At 40.6% G+C, this 19,886-nt stretch overlaps 2 protein-coding genes and 1 long non-coding RNA gene across 5 annotated transcripts in view; 2 read left to right on the forward strand and 1 right to left on the reverse strand.

Moving 5' to 3' along the window:
* Positions 1-13,607, forward strand: part of NDUFAF2 (NADH:ubiquinone oxidoreductase complex assembly factor 2) — a 74,969-nt gene extending 61,362 nt beyond the window's left edge. For all 3 annotated transcript variants that reach the window (XM_074855460.1, XM_074855458.1, XM_074855459.1), the window contains one exon: positions 13,254-13,607. In XM_074855460.1, coding sequence (XP_074711561.1) covers positions 13,254-13,511 — 258 coding nt within the window. In that variant the 3' untranslated portion in view covers positions 13,512-13,607. The remainder of the gene's footprint in view (positions 1-13,253) is intronic.
* A 749-nt stretch (positions 13,608-14,356) lies between these two features.
* SMIM15 (small integral membrane protein 15) lies at positions 14,357-17,289 on the reverse strand. The gene is made up of 3 exons (XM_074855461.1): positions 17,131-17,289; positions 16,836-16,913; positions 14,357-16,159 (listed from the first exon to the last, which is right to left on the reverse strand). The coding sequence occupies exon 3, from the start codon at positions 16,130-16,132 to the stop codon at positions 15,908-15,910; it is 225 nt and encodes a 74-aa protein (XP_074711562.1). The 5' UTR covers positions 16,133-16,159; positions 16,836-16,913; positions 17,131-17,289; the 3' UTR covers positions 14,357-15,907.
* LOC141937570 (uncharacterized) overlaps positions 16,861-19,886 on the forward strand; it is a 78,322-nt gene continuing 75,296 nt past the window's right edge. The window contains exon 1 of the long non-coding RNA XR_012627008.1: positions 16,861-16,995. This is a non-coding gene — a long non-coding RNA (uncharacterized LOC141937570). The remainder of the gene's footprint in view (positions 16,996-19,886) is intronic.

Below are 19,886 nucleotides of genomic sequence, written 5' to 3' on the forward strand. Positions count from 1 at the left end.
TTGATCTGTGTATACAGATGCACGCACATACACTATTTGCCCTGGATTTGTATTACAAGTTGCTAAGCACCAGCTAGGAATGAGTGAGTAGATGAGGCATGGTTTACTACAGAAGATTCAAACTGACACTCACAGAGGCAGATACTTGACTTGGATCAGTAGGAATAACTGTGTTGAATTCAGTGAAGCTATGCTGGCATGCTCTAGCCAAAGATTTGGTCACTGAGATCTGGAATATGCTGTTTTGTGAAAAGTTTGCCTGCCTGCCTGTGTGCTAAGATGATCTGGGGAAGGGCTATAATACACCTATGAACAGAAGAAGTTTAAGTTAAATTTATCCTTGAAGGTTTCTAGGACTTACAGCAAATTAAGATGCTTTTCTTTGCATTAACATTCGGGGAAGCATTAAGTGTGATTTTTAAAAAAAAAATTTCTTTTTTCCCCCTCCTTCCCCATCCTAGTTACTTGTGAGGAAGTGATACTACACCAGTTGTTCTGTCTAAGCTTGGAATGATCTCCCTTTAAGTAGCTCTGGCTTATACTAACTGTATACAAACAACTTTTATTGTTGAAATTACCACCTCATTTGGTATTTGAAGATGGGGGGTGTTGCATGTCTTTTATCGTATCATTTCCATGAGACAGACTGCCGTGGTAATTGTGCTAAGGTAAACCTGCTCCAGAGAATGCAGGCAGCCTTGGGTTTGAAATTGGTGTGGTAAAGCTCCTCCTGGCGCTGGAGTTGTTGGTTCTGCTTCAAAATAGGGAGCAAGGTGAGAGGTGAGAGAACTGTGGTTCAATAGTGTTCTAAATATTTTACCTTCCAGAAAAAAACAGTTTATGGAGAATGAAAGATTATGGGAGTAATGGTGCACTGAGAGTTTCAGGACTGCTTATACCTTCAGTTTCATGAGATAATAGATCTGAAAAATAGTTTAGCGTCTAGGTTCTTTACCTGCAGGGATGTGCATTGCCCTTATCAGAGCAGAAGTGATATACCAGGAATTTGAAAAGTAATTATCTTTTCTTTCAATTAATCTCTAAATTGTTTTTTTCCTGTATAAGAAAAGGTGGTTCAAATATATGTGTGTTAAAAATTCTTGCTAACATTTTGAGAATAATGCTGCAGTCACATTTTAAACATTTGATAGTGCATCTTAATTTTTTTTTCTGTATTAGTGTAGGGTGATATGTATGATCTACTTTTCTTCTGGTTTGAAACTGTTATACCACAAACTCTTATACCACAATATTGTTATAAATATAATCATACTGGTGAAGTACATATAGAATACTGTTTGATACCTATTTGTAGGACTGATTTGCTTTAGTGTTTTAGCTACATAAACATTACTGGCTGCTATTCTGTATTATATTCCCTTTTTGACAGTAATGCTGATATGGTAAACTGCTGTTTGACAGCTATGGAACGAGGGAGTATTTGTGACCATATTTCATGTTGAAACACTGTATAACAAATCTCCTTGTTGTTTCACATAATTCTCATGAGACTAGACTATTTCTGAAAAAGGATGCAAAGCCCACAAATTTTGCATTTTTGCTATAATGACATTTTACTGTCAACATCATGTTATAACACCACAAAACAGCATTATAGTTCCTAAAGCATAAGTTTCTGGAGCTGAGCCTATGTTCCTACCTTGATGACATGTAATATCACCTTTTTTGATGGTTTTCCTTTTTTTTCTTGTCCTTTGCCCATTGCTTTTTTTTTCTTTCTAATATCAAATGACATACATTAAATTTTATTAAAATTTCTGTTCCCTTTCTCTGCTCTGCTTGCCTACCATCTCCATTTAGTATTTTATGTTTGGTTTTTTTCATATTTGTCAAACTTGTCTTTTATTCAGCTCTCGGCTATGGATAATAGAGGTTGCCAAACTGCTCAGGCTATCAGGTCACATGATAAGCTCTATGATCAAACTTTAACTGAAAATATTGCAGAGACACGGCTTCACAAATCATCTGGATCTTACTCATCTTAGTGATAGCACTGATAACCATATTTTGGGAACAAATGGTTTGGTGAATACTGTAGGCCAACAAAATGGCCTTCATAATCATCATGAAGTGTCAGTCACCTACGTGAGAAGGAACTTGAGTTGTCCTTCCTTACACTGGTCAAGGTAGCTGGGTCATGACACCAGCTAAGTCTGTTGATGATGTTCTTAAGACTTGATAATGTTTTAGGTTCAGCCCATTCTTTCTTCCACAAACACCTAACTGATCTTTCTCTGTTTCTGTTATAAAGCTTTCATTTTCTCCCAGAAGAAATTGCTTTACATATCTTTATCTTTAGATTCTACTTTTTTTTAAAATGGAAGAATACTCCAGTGACTTCACAAGACAACTTGTTCAGTGTTAAGTGTCTTGCATACTTAACGTTTTCTTTCCTTCCTGTGCCCCCACTGTTTTTCCCTATTTTTGGAGAAAGTCACTTATTCTGTGTACTGGGCTAGTCATAACCCAAGAATGCTGCTCATCGCTTTGGTTGTTTCTAATCTGACCAGTAATGTAAAGCATGTTAGTGGTCGGAAGCCTTGGATTTTAAAAGCCAGCTTCTGGGATACTGGAAACAGTTGGTTGCCTTTTGGTTTTATTACAGCTTGAAATATGCCAAGTATCAACTCAGTTATGATGAGGGTGATAACTTTGCAAATGAAGGCAGATCAAGTTGTTTCTTGTCTTGTACTTAAAAATATTCTGTTCCTATGGTAATCAGGAAGTCCATCTCAATAGAGAGTTTTGTATCACATCTGCACCCAGTGTAAGCATGCATGTGTGTATACACATACATATACACATACTGCTTTATAACAGGTGAAAATCTGAGCTCATATATATATATTTGCATTACTATCACATTCTGTCATCTGTCCCTTTATATATATTTTGTGTATGGTTATATACGTTTGGCTGAGGAAAAACTGTCATTACCTTTATTCCTGTGCAGCTGTAAATTATATTTTAACCAATCTAACAAGTGATGAATAGTTAAGTAGACTATTACATTTCTTTGTTATGTATATAGGAAAATAGATGTATGTAGTATGGTTTTGGGCAAATAAGAAATGTGTCCTTGTCTAGAGAGCTTGTAGTTTTAAATTAATGAAAATGTTTTTAAAGCTACAAACATTAAAATATCTTTAATCAAATGCTATTTTGTGGAAGCAGGTTTAATAATTTATCACTTTACATGAAAATTAATTTACCTGCTAGGCATTAATATTGTCAGTATTTATTAACAAAAGTTGTCTTGGGATGTAGCAGTTGTTTTACAGGAGTGATGTTCCATCCATGCAAATTATTTAAGAGGCTATTCCCATCCATTCTTCAAGCCATAGTCCACTTTCAGTATGGCTCATTAACTAGGTTGTAAGGTAAATGGAAACGTGCTGTCTTGCATACACTCCTACCTCCCAGTTTTTCCTTCTGGCTACAGATTTCACTCCCGACTTAAAACATGGCACCTTTATGTTTTGGATTTTTCACATCTCATTTGCAAAGGAAAGAAAAAATGCTCTTGGGAGGCAGGGGGAAAACTCTTGAAGACTCCTGTTCTTGGGCTTATTCCATCACCAAATGTAAAAGATGTTAAACAATGTAACACCTATAGGACCACTGTGGGTATGTCTCATTCTTTCTATGCACCGTCATGAATTTCAGGCAAAGTTCTGCTGGTAATAACTTCTCAAGACTTCTCAGTGCTTTGTTGATAGGCAACTTTGCATGACCTTCACAAGCTTTGCTGCATTCTACATCTGTTTTAATTCTGGGTCACACTACCTTTAAAAAAATGCTTCATTTAAAGTTTCAGACAGCATTATGTAAATATACTAAAAATACTAATGAAAGAGATTGTTATTTTCTGTTGGTGCAGCTCCTGATTGAGATAGTGGTTGGATGTATAAGGTACGTGTAAGCTTTGGTTATGGTGCCTGTTTCAAAAGAGTATCTACCTCTCTATGTGTCTCTCATCTTTATACAATCAGTGCATATGTAACATAAAGCCAGATTTTCCCCCACACAGATAGTGGGAGTCATATCAAAATCGGTTTAAGTATCTTGTATCTAAGACACATTGAGTCTTAAGCTTCTAAACCTGGAAGAAACTAAGAGGCATATTTTTAAGGATGTAGCAAACCTTAAAAATATCAGATATATAGTGAGCTTTTCCGCCTTTCTGTGCCTAACTTCTGTTTGATTTCTTTAGTATTTCTGATGTCAGAAGGCATCAGATTTGTTGGGGGTTTTGAAGAATCCTTCTGTCTGTAACACAAGGTACCTGAATGTATTTAGAAATCTAACCCTTATTTTTTCCTGTAACAGACCTTGTAAGTACTCACTACTTCTGACAATGTCCTGAGATTCAGGAATATCTGAGTACTCGGCATTGTTCATGGCCTTGTCTGTAGAATGGAGATAGAAATAAAGTTACAGACTATCTTGGGGGGGGGCAGAAAATGTGTGAGGAGGAACCAGACAAGGTTCTCCTGACAGTGCCTAAAGAAACTGCTATGGAGAGAAAAGTGGTTTGTCTCTGAACCTGCCAATGCAATATCCTGCAGTTGCTAGAGGTGTACCTATAGTAACACTACTCCGTGAACACAGATCCTTAAGTCATCTCACTGTTAAGTTAGATGCCACTTCCTCTGTAGTGCACACAGGACTGCATAGCTACAAGTATTCTCAGTTTGAATTGAAAACTCACTGTTGCTTTATATGCATGTGTATATATGTCAATATTTCATGGGAAGTAAGTAGAATTGAATGTTCCTTTAATTAGTGTTAAGAGCCTGAAAATAGTTTGAAATAGAAAACCACAGTAAATTACTGTTTTTCTCATGCATTATGTACTTGTTACACAGTAATAAAACTCAGTGGCTTCTGAATTGCAGAGTTGGATGGAAGGTGAAATGTTAAAAAAGGAAAATTTTTGTGACAGCTCCTGTCTTCTTTCAAACTATTTCTAGCATTTCCATAATTATCTGTTTTGACAACCTCCTTGTCAAGGGAGGCACAATATACTTCAGTGAGTTGTAATAAGCATAAGGTTTCAATGATTGTTTTTCCCTCCCCCCCACTCCAAATAATTACATTGAAATTACATTCTGTTTGGTTGCCACAATGCATACCCACTTCTCCTGTTTATTTGATCACAAGTACTATTTATGTGAGAGATTGTGTGATCAAAACTAGCTTCAGCCATGCAGATTAGTTTACACAGAATTCACAGTCCTTTAACCAGAATGGGATGCAGTTTAAAGAAATTCTTTGTTTGACACTGTTGGGATTGCACGTTATAGTTTTACTTTGATCTTCTTTCAGATGCTTCAGTCAAGAAGTTTTAAAATGAGAACTCTGTCATGGGATTGTGCATTCTTGCATAGAGAACAGGGCTTAGCAAATGAGTATTTTACTCCTGAAGCCACAAAAAGCTGCAGAGTATGACTTACAGTTCTGGGAAATGCTATTAAAAAAAACACAGGGATAAACAGCTCTCTGAGTGAAATATTTTCCACCATTGTTGTCCAGGATCACAACCAGGATTGAAAATGTGGGACATATTCAAATTACTTGACTTGAACTAAGTTATGCATGATTCCAGAGAGGATTATTACTCAGTGTGAAGGGCACTAAAATTTGACAGTATAAAGATCTAAACTACAAAGGTCTAAATATCTAAATAGAAGGCACTGGTCAAAGAAGTCACTCAAAAAATTTTTTTTCAAAATTGAGAGCTTGAGAACTTTTAAAAATTGATATCTTTTAGCGTTTTTGCCTCTTATTCCCTTCAACTTTCTCCTCGGATTTGAAACACGGGTGCTTGTCAGCCTCCACAGAAGAGTATTGAGGCACCAGTTTGTCCCATTACTTCCAGTTTGCCTATGCTGCAGATCCTAGGGCTGTAGGGGAGAGAGCTGCTGCCGCTCTGCTACTCCTCTGCATGTGGGAGGGAGTGCATGAAGCACTGGCTCTGTCTTCTAATTCACTGTCAGCACAGCTGAACGGGGGTGGAGGGAGAAGAAACGTGTACCAGGAAATGGGCTGGTACAGATTACATCATATGTAGAGTAAGGGGAAAGCAAGGACCAAACTGGGATGAGTCACAGCTACAGTTCCTTGTTTGCTCTGTGGGCATCAAGGCCTCAAGCATTGCCCTTTATTCAGGGCAGAGTGCAGTGGTGCCCAGCTAGTTTGTGATTTTTGCTGCTTCTACACAGTTTCATCTCTGATCTTGAATGTATATGTAGTTCTGTACAAAAATCTTTGCAGTATTATAAAAATAATTCAGGCACAGCCCCCTACTGACTCCATGTGTTGCCAACATGCTTTACATTCCAGTGTCTGCCCCTTTCCTCTTCCTTTTGTCTCTCATTACATGTTCTTGCCAAATACATGTGTGCTACACTGTGGTGCCCTAGAGACTGTCAGCTCATGCCAGAGATTCTGCAGTGCAGAAGTAGCAATATAGTAATTTAGTAGTAGTTAACATTGCTTCACTGTAGATTTGATTTAAACAAAAATTACTGAGAGTTAGAATAGTATTTAACTGATTTAGCTTGGTAGTAACTGTGGTTCTAGCACTGCATTTAAAACTAAATATTGGGCTGTCATCAAAGCACATATTTATACATAGATTTGTAATCAATATATTGGTTTGACACACATTAATTGTGGAGTGCTTTAAACCTTAATTGCAGTTTTTGTGCTGTTCCTGATTGATTCCAAAGAATTAGTGAACCTCTCATTTACAGGATTAGGAACCCAGAATGCACAAACAGCCTTCATCTGGAATGAACTATAACAGATGATCCTAAGGAGTTACCTTTCCCTTACAATAGAATGGTAGTCAACATTGCCCATTTCAAAAATCTTTAGTACTATTAGAGGTCCATTTCTGTATCTGCTTGTGTTTAATGGGTGGTTGCAGGTTGCAAGCAAAAATAACTGTTCTAAAACAGCAGCTATGTTAGTTTAGTAATTTGTTTGGATAATTTATCTGATTTATGTTCAAGGGTCAAAAAACCTGTTCTACAAAGCCTAGAGAATGACAGGTGCCATAAATTGTGATGTATTCAACAAAGATCATTCAGATCTGTTTACTTTTGAATGATGCAGGGTGCATCCTTCTAAAAAATGACATCGAGTACATGGAACACAGTCCATATTTTAAAATTGCAACTGATCAGAGATTTGCTCAAAAGCTACACCTACACCTGAATAAAGCAAATCTTACATTGATTTGACTAATATTGACTGTTGATTGACCAAAGATATTTAGCACATATGAGCAGTCAGTTGGCTTGGTGTTTGATTTAAATAAGTATTTTAGGAAAGCCAGATACACCTTTCTATTTCAAACTGCTCCTCTGTTTTTGCCTTGCACTGACACAGCCCTTCATTTACCACATTATTTCTTACTCCCGACTTGTCACTGCTGAGCTCATGCCCAGTTGCTGAGTTAACAAGACCTGCCCTGGATCAAAACATTCAGTGCTTCCCAGTGGTGGGGTCCTCTCACTGCCTCCTACTCTTGAAATATGATGTAATATCCAATTATTTTGTTTTGCCTATTTAACTTGTCAAACTGGAAAATGGAGTTTAGTTATCCAGTTTGGCAATGTTGTAAAAACAGGTGAATTGTCTTAATTTCTAGCACTTTGCTGGACTTTTAGTTAATTTGTCAGTGAAGAAAATATTCTGGCATGTTAAATTGTCTTATAACAATCAACTTTTTAAATGCTGTTCCAAAACAGATTTTTTTCCTTTCCATTTGTAATTTTTTAAAGGTTTGCTAACTTTTATGTATGAATTTTTAACAGGCAGAGATCAAAGTTCAAGTTCATTCGTGATTTAATATAAAATATTCAAACTATACACAAAAAATGCAAGTATTCTATGAATATGTAGTGTCTGTACAGTTCAAACATTAGTTTGAAGCAAGAACATTAATCTGCCCAGATATTTCTCAGTTCTGGCATCAAATAGCTATTGAAATCAAGAGAAATCATGACTATTTCAACATACGTAATTAAGATAACTTAGGAAGTTGGAATAGTTTCTAAGACAACATGAAGCTCTTCATTTTTAATTTAATTGAAATACAAACTCATCTGAAATGAAATGGGACATCTTGCTCAAAATTAATAATACATAAACCCTTTGTATTTATAGGTTTGGGTATAGTGTCTTTAGAAAATCATCTGGAAAGAACAAAACCAAAACAAGTACTAGTCTGTTAACCTTTAAACAATCCCTCTTGGACATTGTTACATTGGTACTGTATGTCTAGCCACCTGCATCCTTAGAGCTACTTGTTCACAAGTTTGGGTTGCCCTTTGCCTTCAGGAGATTGAAAATGCTTCATGAGAGGCAAGTGGTGTTATAACCGATGGCTGGCTTGAGGACTGAGAGGGAAACAGTAAGGAAGTAAGAGGAAGGGAAGGAGGAGTTCCTCAGGTTGTGGAGTTCAGGAGGTGCTGTGAGATAGAAAAGATTAAGTACAAACATTTGCCTGTGGAAAAGACTAGCAAGAATGGTTCAATAAAGGCTAGGCACTGCTGAGCAAGACGCCAGCTGAAGGAATAAGCAAGTCTAGAGAAACCTCTTTTCCATGTATGGCATTTTCCTGCCAGAAGGAACTAATTTTATTTATTCTGTAAGGCTACTAGTTTATTCAGAAAAGAGAAAGCACTGACAATAAGAGATCCTTTAAGAGTGAAAGAACACTCCATTCCAAATCTTCAGCCTACAAAACAGGTCTTCCAGTACAGCCTGGTAGGCATTGAAAATCCTATGTCTGGAGACAAACTTCTAGATATTTTTCCTTCTATGGAATAGAGGTGAATACAGTTTCCAAGCAGCAGAGGATGACTGGCCAGAGTTAAGTATGATCTTTAAACAAAAATATGGTTTGCGAGAAAAGCGGAAATTTCATACTGGTGGCATGAAATACAGCCTGATCCCATTTGCAGCAATGCACTTGGAAGGCAGCAACATGTCTTGAGCTGCGTTGCCCCAGTGAACAGGCCATCTTTCATTCTTTGTTCATGCAGCTGTTACCACTACTAAGATGTCAGAATATGCAGAAGTCATCAGTTTCTGGATGAAAAGCAGCTGCCTCAAACTCCACATAAGGACACGCTGGCATTTCCTTAATAATAATATTAGGTTCTTCAAAAAAACCTTAGAGATCACTTTCTTAAACCCTGCCTTTCTAAGGAGGGAAGGCAAGCAGCTCCAATCATCAGAAGGATTAAAAACATCATAGTACTTACAACAAGTTGTTAGCTGCAGTGAGTAAAATTTCTTGTTTTATATTCCACCTAAAAGTAAACTATAGAACATGTAGTTGGACCTAGTTCTTGCCACATCATGTGTGTCTTGTTCCAAATGCTGGGAGCTGATGCATTTCAAGGTGAACATCTACATGTAAGGATTTCAACTGCTATAAAACATGGCTGGATGTCTTCAGGAATTTTTCATTTTTTAGTTTTGCAGCATAATCCAAATCCTTAGATTTCTCTTCTAATAAAACTGATGAAGGGCATGTCTGATACTTTTTATATGCCTTGTGACTCCTGAGAACTGTGGGTTCAGAGGGCTTATGTCATTTATTTGTATAAAGAGAGTGTTGGAAGAACAAGCTAACCCTTAGAAAACTGTAGTTACCAGGTAGTTACCATGTTCTCTGTGTTGGATAGAATGATTTTGCATTTCCCCTAAAGGTCAGAGCACATTACATATTTATGTTCTTATGTATTTCAGCAGAAAACTTAAATGGTATGCTTTGGGGGGCAGTTTATAGTGAAGCCTGCCATTTTATGAAATACTTCAATTCATCTTGGAGGAAGAGAGAAGATAAATGTTTTGAACCTGCCAATGTAATTAAAAAAAATAATAATACTTTTAGCTCCTCACTGTTTACAGTGTATCAAATAGTAAAGGATTGGGTAGCAAGGGAGCGTCAAAGTGAAAATGTAGCTGTGTGCAGGTGAGTTGGTAGAGCCTGTGGTACCATGCAGATTTACGAACATGGGTAGAAGAACCCAGTAGATGTCGGCTTCTCCACCACTGATCAGCAGGTGATAGGAAGCCCTGAAGAACCAGGAGGGTGTCTGGGGGGGTACCTTTCTAAGGCTCACTGTATTTAATTGCAGTGAGCCACACAGCTAAACTGAAGTCAGATTTGGAAGATTAGTTATAAAGATCCTGCACATTCCTAGTGTGTTTTAAGGATAATTCCTTCTGTAAATATGCATGCAATAGTTTTATTAAAATTTGCATCTTGAACCAAGTTGATTACCCCTTCGAATTTGGAACTATTTGGATCTTTTATTCCACTGCCTGTAATGGCAGTCTTGTAACTGCTTCAAACTGCAGTGGCTATAGTAATTGAACCAATTGTACTTAGAAATACAATCACTGTGTTTAAAAATAAGAAGTATATGTTCTAGTGAGAATTGAGAATGAAGTATTTGTTGGTGATAATATTAGAAACAGGAAGAGCTCAGTGCCTGTGAGAGAATTCCATGGAACAAATTTGCCAGTATCAAGACAAGATGTTTATGCTAAGAAAATTTGTCTATTTGACCCAACTTTTCTAATGTGCCAGTTGGCACAAGATTCCAGATTCACGTATTTTTTAATTTGAGCACAGGAACCCTGATTGTGGTGTACATGTTAGTGGCATGAATTTAATGCATAAAATGGATGCATGCAGATACTTTGAACTTGAAAAATTTTTGACCTGGTGTGGATTGTATAGAAGATTCTGAACAAGTTACTGCAGGTTTTTTTCTGAGTTTGCTAATGAGGATCTTTTCTCGTGCTTTTTTCACAATCGACGTCGATATTTTACTAGATCACAACTATACTTTGGCTAGTGAAAACTGATTAAAAGAGCCTTACTTGCTTCTGAAAAACAGATGATAGTTATACATCAACATTTAAAATGGACTTGGAGCATTTGGAATTTAGTTACAGCTGCTGTTAGCTAAGATAACTTTGTTAAAGTAATCACTGGAAAAGATTTGAAGTTAGTAAGTAGCTGTTCACAGTAAGTGAATTACATTCATATTTTAAAAAATCATTTCATGCAGTTTTAGCGGACTATGATGCAGTCAGTCTTTATATATCACAAAGGTATATGACCTTGTTTGTTAGTAGTGGGGTAATACAAGCACCATAGGAGTAATTCCCTTGAAATCAGTGAGGCCATGGTAGATTTATACAGGCATGTGGTAAACAAGGACAGAATTGAGAGATGTTATAATGAGGTTTTGCTATACTGACTGTTGAAAATTTGACCTTGTTACACTTCATAAAATTTCTGTTTGAGTATGGGTGAATTTTCTCCCTCCCCCCATGCAGTTTGCAGAGTTGTTTTTGTACTGCTTGTGTATTTTCATACTATAGGTATGTAAAGTGTTTTGCCCCTGCTCTGTGCATTTGTGAATTTAAGTATAGAGGCAAACTACGGACTAAGAAAAAGGTGTTAGTTTTCGTGATATCTCTAAGATAAGGTTTTCTTTAAATACTGCCTGTTTAAATGTTCTTAAATGTCCGCATGCTTGCTAGGTCAACTCTTGGCCAATACCATGTGTATTCTAATGCAATTCCTAAAATAATGTCATGGTCTTCTGCTCAGAGAGAAGAGTACTGTTTTTTCCTTAGCCCTTCCATATACTTGTAATCTGGAGAAAGTGTTCAGGCTTTTTCCTCCTGTATCCCAGTATAAATGTGGATATTAGCTGCTTCCTTGTTACATGGTGTTGGTTACAGTTAAGTTCTATGTGGGTTCAAAGTGTTACAAAAATTCCTATCACCTTTGTGTTTCTAATACTCTTCACTATCTGCCCTAACAAAAGCACAGAGGAGTCTTGTTAGCAGAATTTTCAAATCATCCTTCTAACAGAAAACATACGCTAACAGATAAAAAACAAACCAGTATTTTTCAGGACTTTTTGTGTTTACTTTGGGAGTTCTTTGTGTCTTCCTCTGAACAAGATGGCAAGGTCTACTAACAGCTTGTTTTCTGTTACACCTGTGGACAAGCCAGTAATTGCACTTGCTTCAACTAACAACCTCAGCATTTGTCAGTGAAAGCAGCCCAATCCCAGTTCAGTCACCTTTCTTAGTGAATTTCCAGCTTTAACCTGTACGCCCCACCATGTTTCAGTACAGAGCTTCATGAAGTTGAAACAGCAAGCTAGCTGTACGAGCCGTCTCTGAATACATCCCGGCTGGGGTTTTTGGCCTTGCAGCAGGATCATGCATCAGATAGTTGCTTCAGTTTATCAGGGGTAGAGGTAAACCTCTAAAAGTGGATCACTTTTATTTGTATTTTCTACCTGTGCAGAGGCAGTAGGTAAGATTTTACACCTGTTATGAATGCAGTACATCTAGTTTAGCTAATACACCTGCTAGACATCTAGAATTAACATACAGCTCACCTAAGCAGTGTTGTGCTTAGTGTGCTTATCACAGTACCCAGTTGACCTTCGCTGGCCAGGCAGTCATCAGCTGCAGATGTGTTGGCCTCCCTTGCCTCTTGGACCATGCTGGTCCTTGGCCTTACTGAGCTGTCTTCCCGTCTGGGGCAAGCTTTCCCTTGGATTTTTATGCTTCCCCCACCCCCTCCAATGTTTTTTCTCCTGAATTGCTAGTACCATCTCAGTAGTTTCAGTTCTGCCCTACTTTTTTTTTTTTTGGTTACTATTTTATTATTTTTTAATCTTGCATGGCTTCGGCTTATGTACTAGCACAGTCAAGGTTGCACATCTTGTTTCTCCCCAAACTGTACCGTGGGGCACAGATACCTAACATCACAGGCATTGTGAGTTACAGCAAGAGATGCAAGTGATAAATAGCTATATAGTAGCATGTCCTACGTAAAAAACAATATAAAATGTAGCCTTATTTTTAGTGCATTTTCACATTTCTTGATGACTGTATTTGATTTTTCTTTTTTGATCCAACAGGATAGTGAAACTGAAACACCACAATGTAGTTTTGCTTCAACATGATCAAAACATTAAGAATATTCTAAACTAGGGCTGAAACTGGAGTTGGAAAAACAATCTTGCCACATTTTATTTTACCTACATACCTGAAAATTTGGATAGTAAAATTAAGAAAAAACAGTAAATGTTTAAAATGTTTTATTTCAACATTGCATATTGCATTTACTTCTGATTTATCTAATTATCTTTCTATTGTATTCTTAGGAGATTCTTAAGAATGAAAATTATAGAGAAGAAATGAAACAGAAAATCAAAGATGTATCTGAAAAGGATAAGCTGCTTCAGGCCAAGGAATACAAGGAGGGACTTGTTGCTGAACCAGCTCATACTCATGTTAAAGGCCACGCATCTGCTCCTTACTATGGCAAGAAAGAGCCTTCGCAAGATCCAATGAGCACTGCAAATACCTTTCAGCCAGGCTCCTGGATGCCACCAGGCAGTGGTAGTAATCATAATAAATAAACGTTTGTAATGTGCAGCTATTGCTAATGGATAAATATTCTAACAGACAACACAAACAGCTGTTATATACGTGTACAATAAAGCAATATTAAAGCAGTTTGATTTATTTTTGCAGAACTGTTCAAATAGGTTTAATCAGAACAAATGACTAAAATGTTTGGGTTTATTGAAAAACAGGACATGTTACTAAGTAAGTTTGTTTTCGACAGTCTCTCATCAGTTACTCTTGAAATCATAGGTGGAAGGTTTTCTAGCTAACTTAATTTTCTTAGATAATTCTAAATTGTTTTTTACTTGAAAAGTCATTTACTTTTACATTGTGTTTGATGAATAAATTTTAGTTAATCAGTACCCTTAAATTTTCCCAAACCTAGGTGTCAGTTTAAGATAATTCTTCAGAGTGCTTGTTAAGTCCCTTGGCAGTGCCAGTGTGCTTTTCTCTGGCAAGTGGATGGAAAAGTTGATTTCATTAACAGGAATCACAGGAAACACTACACTGACTACACACTGTATTAACCTTGGAGACATTCTTCTTAGATTTAAGAAAACAATCAACATATTTGAATTATTTGATTTGCAGCCAGCAGTATGCACAGGATAAATCTGTTCAACTACAGATAACTACTATAAGAGAGGTTAGAAGCACTTGGTAAAGCTGCTGAAAAATAACACAGGGTTTGGGACAAGGGACTGTATTAAAAAAAAAAAAAATTATTTCTAGTGCACGTGGGGACTTCCCTAAATTATTAGATATATTTGGCCATAGTTTAGATACATAGAATGTGCAGATTATTTGCTTAGAGATGATGTTTGAGAACCTAAAGTCAAAATAAAGACCACACAACTTTTTGAAAAAAAGTATCAAATTTATTTATGCAGTGCATCCTTCATCAGTTCTCCTCCGTGTGTTTTAAGCTATGTAGGTATCAAAGGTGGAACACATAACACATTTGACAACACTTGATACAAAAGGTGGAGACTTAATCCCATGTATTTATAAAATGCCAAAATGTCGTATTCTAATAACCTTGCTTTGACCAACAAAATTGAAAGGGGATCAACAATACTTCACATTTACTGTAATTCATCCCCACTTCTAATCCTCCTTGGTGCCAGGCAGCTCCATAGGTCTCCTCATGTGAACAATGGTATTATTTCAAGGTTTTATTTTTAAATGTAATAAAGGACTAGTTGCTAGAAAGCATAACTCTGTGCTGCTGTTTAGAAATACGCTAAGTCTAAAAACTTAATGACTGGCACTAGCTCTTTAGAACTAGACTATTAATAAAAATTAGACTTTGAAACAAAGTAATCACTTCTGTTAGAAAAACATGAATTTTGGCATATTTACAACACAAACCCCACTTGGACTTTTTCCAGTATGACAGCATTTTGCAACCTGGAAGGCAGCAGTTTCAAGGGCCATGAAAACAAAGATCCCACCTAAAGCCAGAAGGTCCTAAATCAAAGGTAGCCAGAAGGTAGCAAGTAGGAAGAACTACGGTTACCAGGGTGCACATCCTCCTCCAGTACTCTCCCGCAAACAGACCTGCTATAGATCACCAGGACACAGAACACTAGGCCACCTGGACCTTTGTTCTCACCCCATTTATGGCTATTCTTTGAGGCATAAAAAGTTTCTGAAGGTAGAAACAAATTAGTTATAGGTGGAGTGTTTGGGTGATCATTAGGGAAAGCCAAACCACATGATAGTGCATAGAACATGAGTGGTGTAAGACAAATGAAGTTAGTAAGAACAAGCAGTCAAGTTTCCTACAGTTTGGGCTGAGTTTAAAGACTCTTGATGGCTGGTAGTTCAAGAAACAAAAAGCTATGGTAGGTTCTTTTTGCAGACAAGCCCCCCTCAAAGACACTACAGCAGCCCCTATGGGCACACAGCTGAATGAACCGCAGGGCCACATCCAGCATCTTTAAAGGAAGTCAGTAAGGTATGCTACCCAACTCCGAAGCTAGCTTAACTACAGCTCTGCTGAAGGTATACCCAAACTTGCCTTTCTGTCATATAGTTTACCATTCACATCTTCCCCATAATTTGACAATTTTAAGACACTTGTTAAGTCATATCTCAGCTAAGGAGAAAAAAAAAAAATCTAGCTCCAGAGCCACCCAACAGGTTAATTTTTTTAATTTAACATGCAAATTCAGAAAAGCAACCTGCACTAGGACACAAGTAGTAGATTAAATGACTTGTAACGAGTCACTTGGACAAACTTTAACACAAATCATCTCAGCAGAAAAAATACACTGAAGGGATTAAATTCCATACTTCAAGAAATAACAGGATCAAGTATCAAAGGACAGTTAAAACATGAAACGTACAAGTGTTTAATTTAAAAAGTGGATTCTTTGCACAAGGAAGGCCTTTCTTTGCCCATTTAATCCTTCTTTGTTCGTTTGGCTTTTGCAATATTCTCTTGGCGTTTCTGTTTCTTCTTTTGCTCTCGCTCCCTGGCCTCAATCATTTTTGCAAGCTTCCATGAAAGTGCTGCACTAATTATGAACAACGGTGTAAGGGCCAAGATCACTGTAGTAAGAAAGCCGTATGGGTCCTTTGCAGCCCACTCCACGATGTATTCGGCCCAAGCCTTAATATCGAACATTTTTTCTGTTTTTCTATTGGGAAAACCCTATGGAATACACAAATAATTTCTGAGTATTCAGAAAAATAAAAGCACACATACACAGCAACTACCATTTCAATATGAGTCATCAACTTTCATTATTAAAGAGCAAGCTTATTTTTGCTAGAAGAGTAGTGTATGGTGTGTGAAAGTGTAATACAAAGTGTTGACCCTCCCTTCAAGTACAGCGTTTACAGAACAATTAGGCATGTCATCCAACAGAGCTTCAGATACTGCCACTAAAAAATTGTTAGACAGAAAAAAAGTGAAGTCTGTGCTCCTTTGGACGAGAAGGAAAGAGAACCCAGCTGGTCTACCTTTCTGTAGGATTTACTAGGGAGCTGAGGGAGCCGGGGAAGCGCTTTAACTAGTGAACGAGCAATAGTCGGTGAAGTCGGAAACAGCGTAGAAACCGGGTCGGCAGGGCCGCCACCAAGCCGGGTGGGGGCGCCCAGGCGGGCTGGGGAGGCCCGGCGGAGCAGGAGCCAGGCCAGCCAGCCTGCCAGCCTCCCTCCTCTCCCCGCCCGCCTGCCTCCCTGCCTCCTCTCCCCGCCTGCCTGCCTGCCTCCCTCCCTCCCTGCCGCCGCGCAGCCATTGCGCTGTGCCCGTCATCCCGCCGCCGCGCGCCCCGTCCCGCCCCCTCCCACCGGCCGTGCTCCGGAGGCCGCCGCACCGCCCTCACCTGCGGCGGGGGGGGGCCCAGCGCCGCCTCGGGCACCCTCCGGGGCTGTCGAGCGGCGGAAGGGTGGCGCCGAGGTCCCTGCGGAGAGAAGACAGAGGCCGTGAGGGAAAGGCGCGCGGCGCGGCCCGTCCCTGGCAGCGCTCGCCTCCGCTCGGCACAGGTAGCGCTGCTCGGGCGGGGCCGGAGGACGGCGGCGAGAAGGCATCGCCAGGGCTCGGGGCGGGGGTGGGGGGGCCGTGCCGTCCCGCCTCCCCTCACGTCCCTCCCGCCGCCCCCCGCCGCCGCCCCACGGTACCGCTGCGCTGGAGGGCGCCGGCCTGCCGAGCGGAAACAGGAAGGAGGCGCCCGCCCCGCCTATGCCGGCCGGGCGCGGAGGAAACAGAGCCCGTGTGTGTCCCGTGTCCGGCCCCCCCGCCCCGCCGCGCCGCGCCGCGCTGCGCTGGGACGGCCCCGCCGGGCGCCCAACCCGCCGCGGCCGCGGCCGCCCGCCGGGCGTCACTGCAGGGGCGGGGCAGCGCCTCCGGGCCACGCCTCCAGGGGCGGGACCCGCGGCGTGGCGCGGCGTTAGGGTGGGCCCCGCTCTTCTCGGAGAGGGGCCGCGGCCGGGACAGGAGCCGTTCCGGGGTCTCCGAATGAATTTTCCGCGTTGCAGAATAACCCTGTCGAGGCTGGTGGCAGAGCGCAGCTCGTGCCCGGGACAGCCTGGCAGCCACCGGTGCCCCACGCAGGACGGTGCCCGTGCGGGGAGCGGTGCCCGGTGCCCCGCGCCCAGCGTGCCGCCCTGCTCCGCAGCGACTCCGGTTTCTCTCCCGTTCCGGTGCTGCTGCAGTGCGCGGTGCGGTCGGGAGGTCGGCCAATAGTGACTCCTGCCCGTGGCGAGGCGAGGTACCGGCCGTACCTCCTGCGCCTCGCAGGCCTCGCGGCGACCGGCCGCGGCCCTCCGTGCGCTTCCCCGGGTAAAACTGCTGTGCGGCGGCTGCTGGCGGCCGTCAGAGCTCTGGCTGTTGCGCTGCTCCCTACCGAGCTGACCTCGGCAAAAATACTCGGCTGATCTCGGGATAATCTCACTGACTCTTAAATATTCTTTAATATTCTCATACTGAAAATTCAGGGTGCAGTTTTGCTTTATGTGTCTTGCACAAAGCCTTCCCTTCTGCCATTCTACACAAATGTGCACATATACACACTGACGTGAATAAAAACTTAGTTATGTTTCCAAAGCAAAGTTAAGCATAGATTAGGCTATTAGCTTAATACACGAGAAGATCTTGCAATCACTTAAAATTGTATTGATCATTTCAGAGGAGTTCCTTTCTCTGTAGCATAACAAGAAATGCCATAAGGGCATTCCACTTCTGTCTTTTCTTTCTGTGAATATTTATATTATTTAAAGCACAGCAAGCAGGCAGATAAATAAATATATTCTGACAATGAGAGAGTATGTTGAAACCAATTTCGTGCTATGTTCATTATTTGTGCATTCTTATTCAAAAACCTGTCTGTAGTGTTCAGGCTCTTGTAATATCTTTTGAGAATAGAATAGAATAGAATAGAATAGAATAGAATAGAATAGAATAGAATAGAATAGAATAGAATAGAATAGAATAGAATAGAATACTCAGTTGGAAGAGACCTACAGTGATCATCTAGTCCAACTGACTGACAACTTCAGGACTGACCAAAAGTTAAAGCATGTTATTAAGGGCATTGTCCGAATGCTTCTTCAACAGTGTCAGGCTTGGGGCATTGATCACCTCTCTAGGAAGCCTGTTCCGAGATTTGATCACCTTCTTGGTAAAGAAATGCTTCCTAATATCCAGTCTAAACCTCCACTGGTGCAGCTTTGAACCATTCCCACACATCCAATCAGTGGATACCCAGGAGAAGAGCTCAGCACCTCCCTCTCCCCTTCCCCTCCTCAGCAAGCTGTAGAGAGCAACAAGGTCACCCTTCAGCCTCCTTCTCTCCAAACTAGACAAACCCAGAGTCCTCAGCCGCTCCTCACAGGACGTGCCTTCCAGCCCTTTCACCAGAGTTGTTGCCCTCCTCTGGCAACATTCAAGGACCTTCACATCCTTCTTAAATCCTGGGGCCCAGCACTGCCCACAGCACTCAAGGTGAGGCTGCACCAACACTGAATACAGCAGGATAATCCCCTCTTTTGACCGGCTGGTTACGCTGTGTTGGATGCACCCCAAGATGCCGTTTGCTCTCTTGGCTGCCAGGGCACACTGCTGACTCATGTTGAGCTTAGTGTCACACCAGCACCCCCAGATCCCTTTCTGCAGGGCTGCTCTCCAGCAGCTCCTCTCCCAGTTTATACCTGTGCCTGCCATTACTCCATCTTGGGTGCAGCGTCGGACATTTGGACTTGTTAAATGTCATCCCACTGATGACTGCCCAATGCTGCAATCTATCTAGATCCCTCTGCAAGGCCTCTTGTCCCTCAAGAGAGTCAACAGCACCTTCCAGTTTGGTATCATCAGCAAACTTGCTCATGATGCATTCAGCTCCTGCATCCAGATCACTGATAAATATATTGAACAGGACTGGCCCTAGGATTGAGCCCTGAGGAACACCACTGGTGACCTGTTGCCTTCAGCTGGTTCTTCACTCAGTGCACCATGAACTCACTCTTTCCACGGCTGGACAACTTGTCCAGAAGGATGCTGTGAGGGACAGTATCAAAAGCCTTACTAAAATCCAGAAAAATACACCCACCACCTTCCCTTCATCCACTGGGCGGGTAACCTTTCATAGAAGGAGGTCAAATTAGTTAAACAGGACTTTCCTCCTGTGAACCCATGTTGACTGTGCCTGATGATTGTATTGTTCTTATTGTTCTTTAAATGCCTTTCAGTAGCACCCAGTGTGATCTTCTCCATAATTTTTCCAGGTACTGAGGTTAGACTAACGGGTCTGTAGTTTCCTGGGTCTTCCCTCATGCCCTTCTTGTAAACTGGAATAACACTGCCTAGCTTCCAGTCAGTGCGGTCCTCCCCAGACTCCCAAGACCATGGTAGGTATCTGTACATTTATCTCTGTATGTGG

The sequence above is a fragment of the Strix uralensis genome, chromosome Z (assembly GCF_047716275.1).
Source record: "Strix uralensis isolate ZFMK-TIS-50842 chromosome Z, bStrUra1, whole genome shotgun sequence".
Lineage (NCBI taxonomy): Eukaryota > Metazoa > Chordata > Aves > Strigiformes > Strigidae > Strix > Strix uralensis.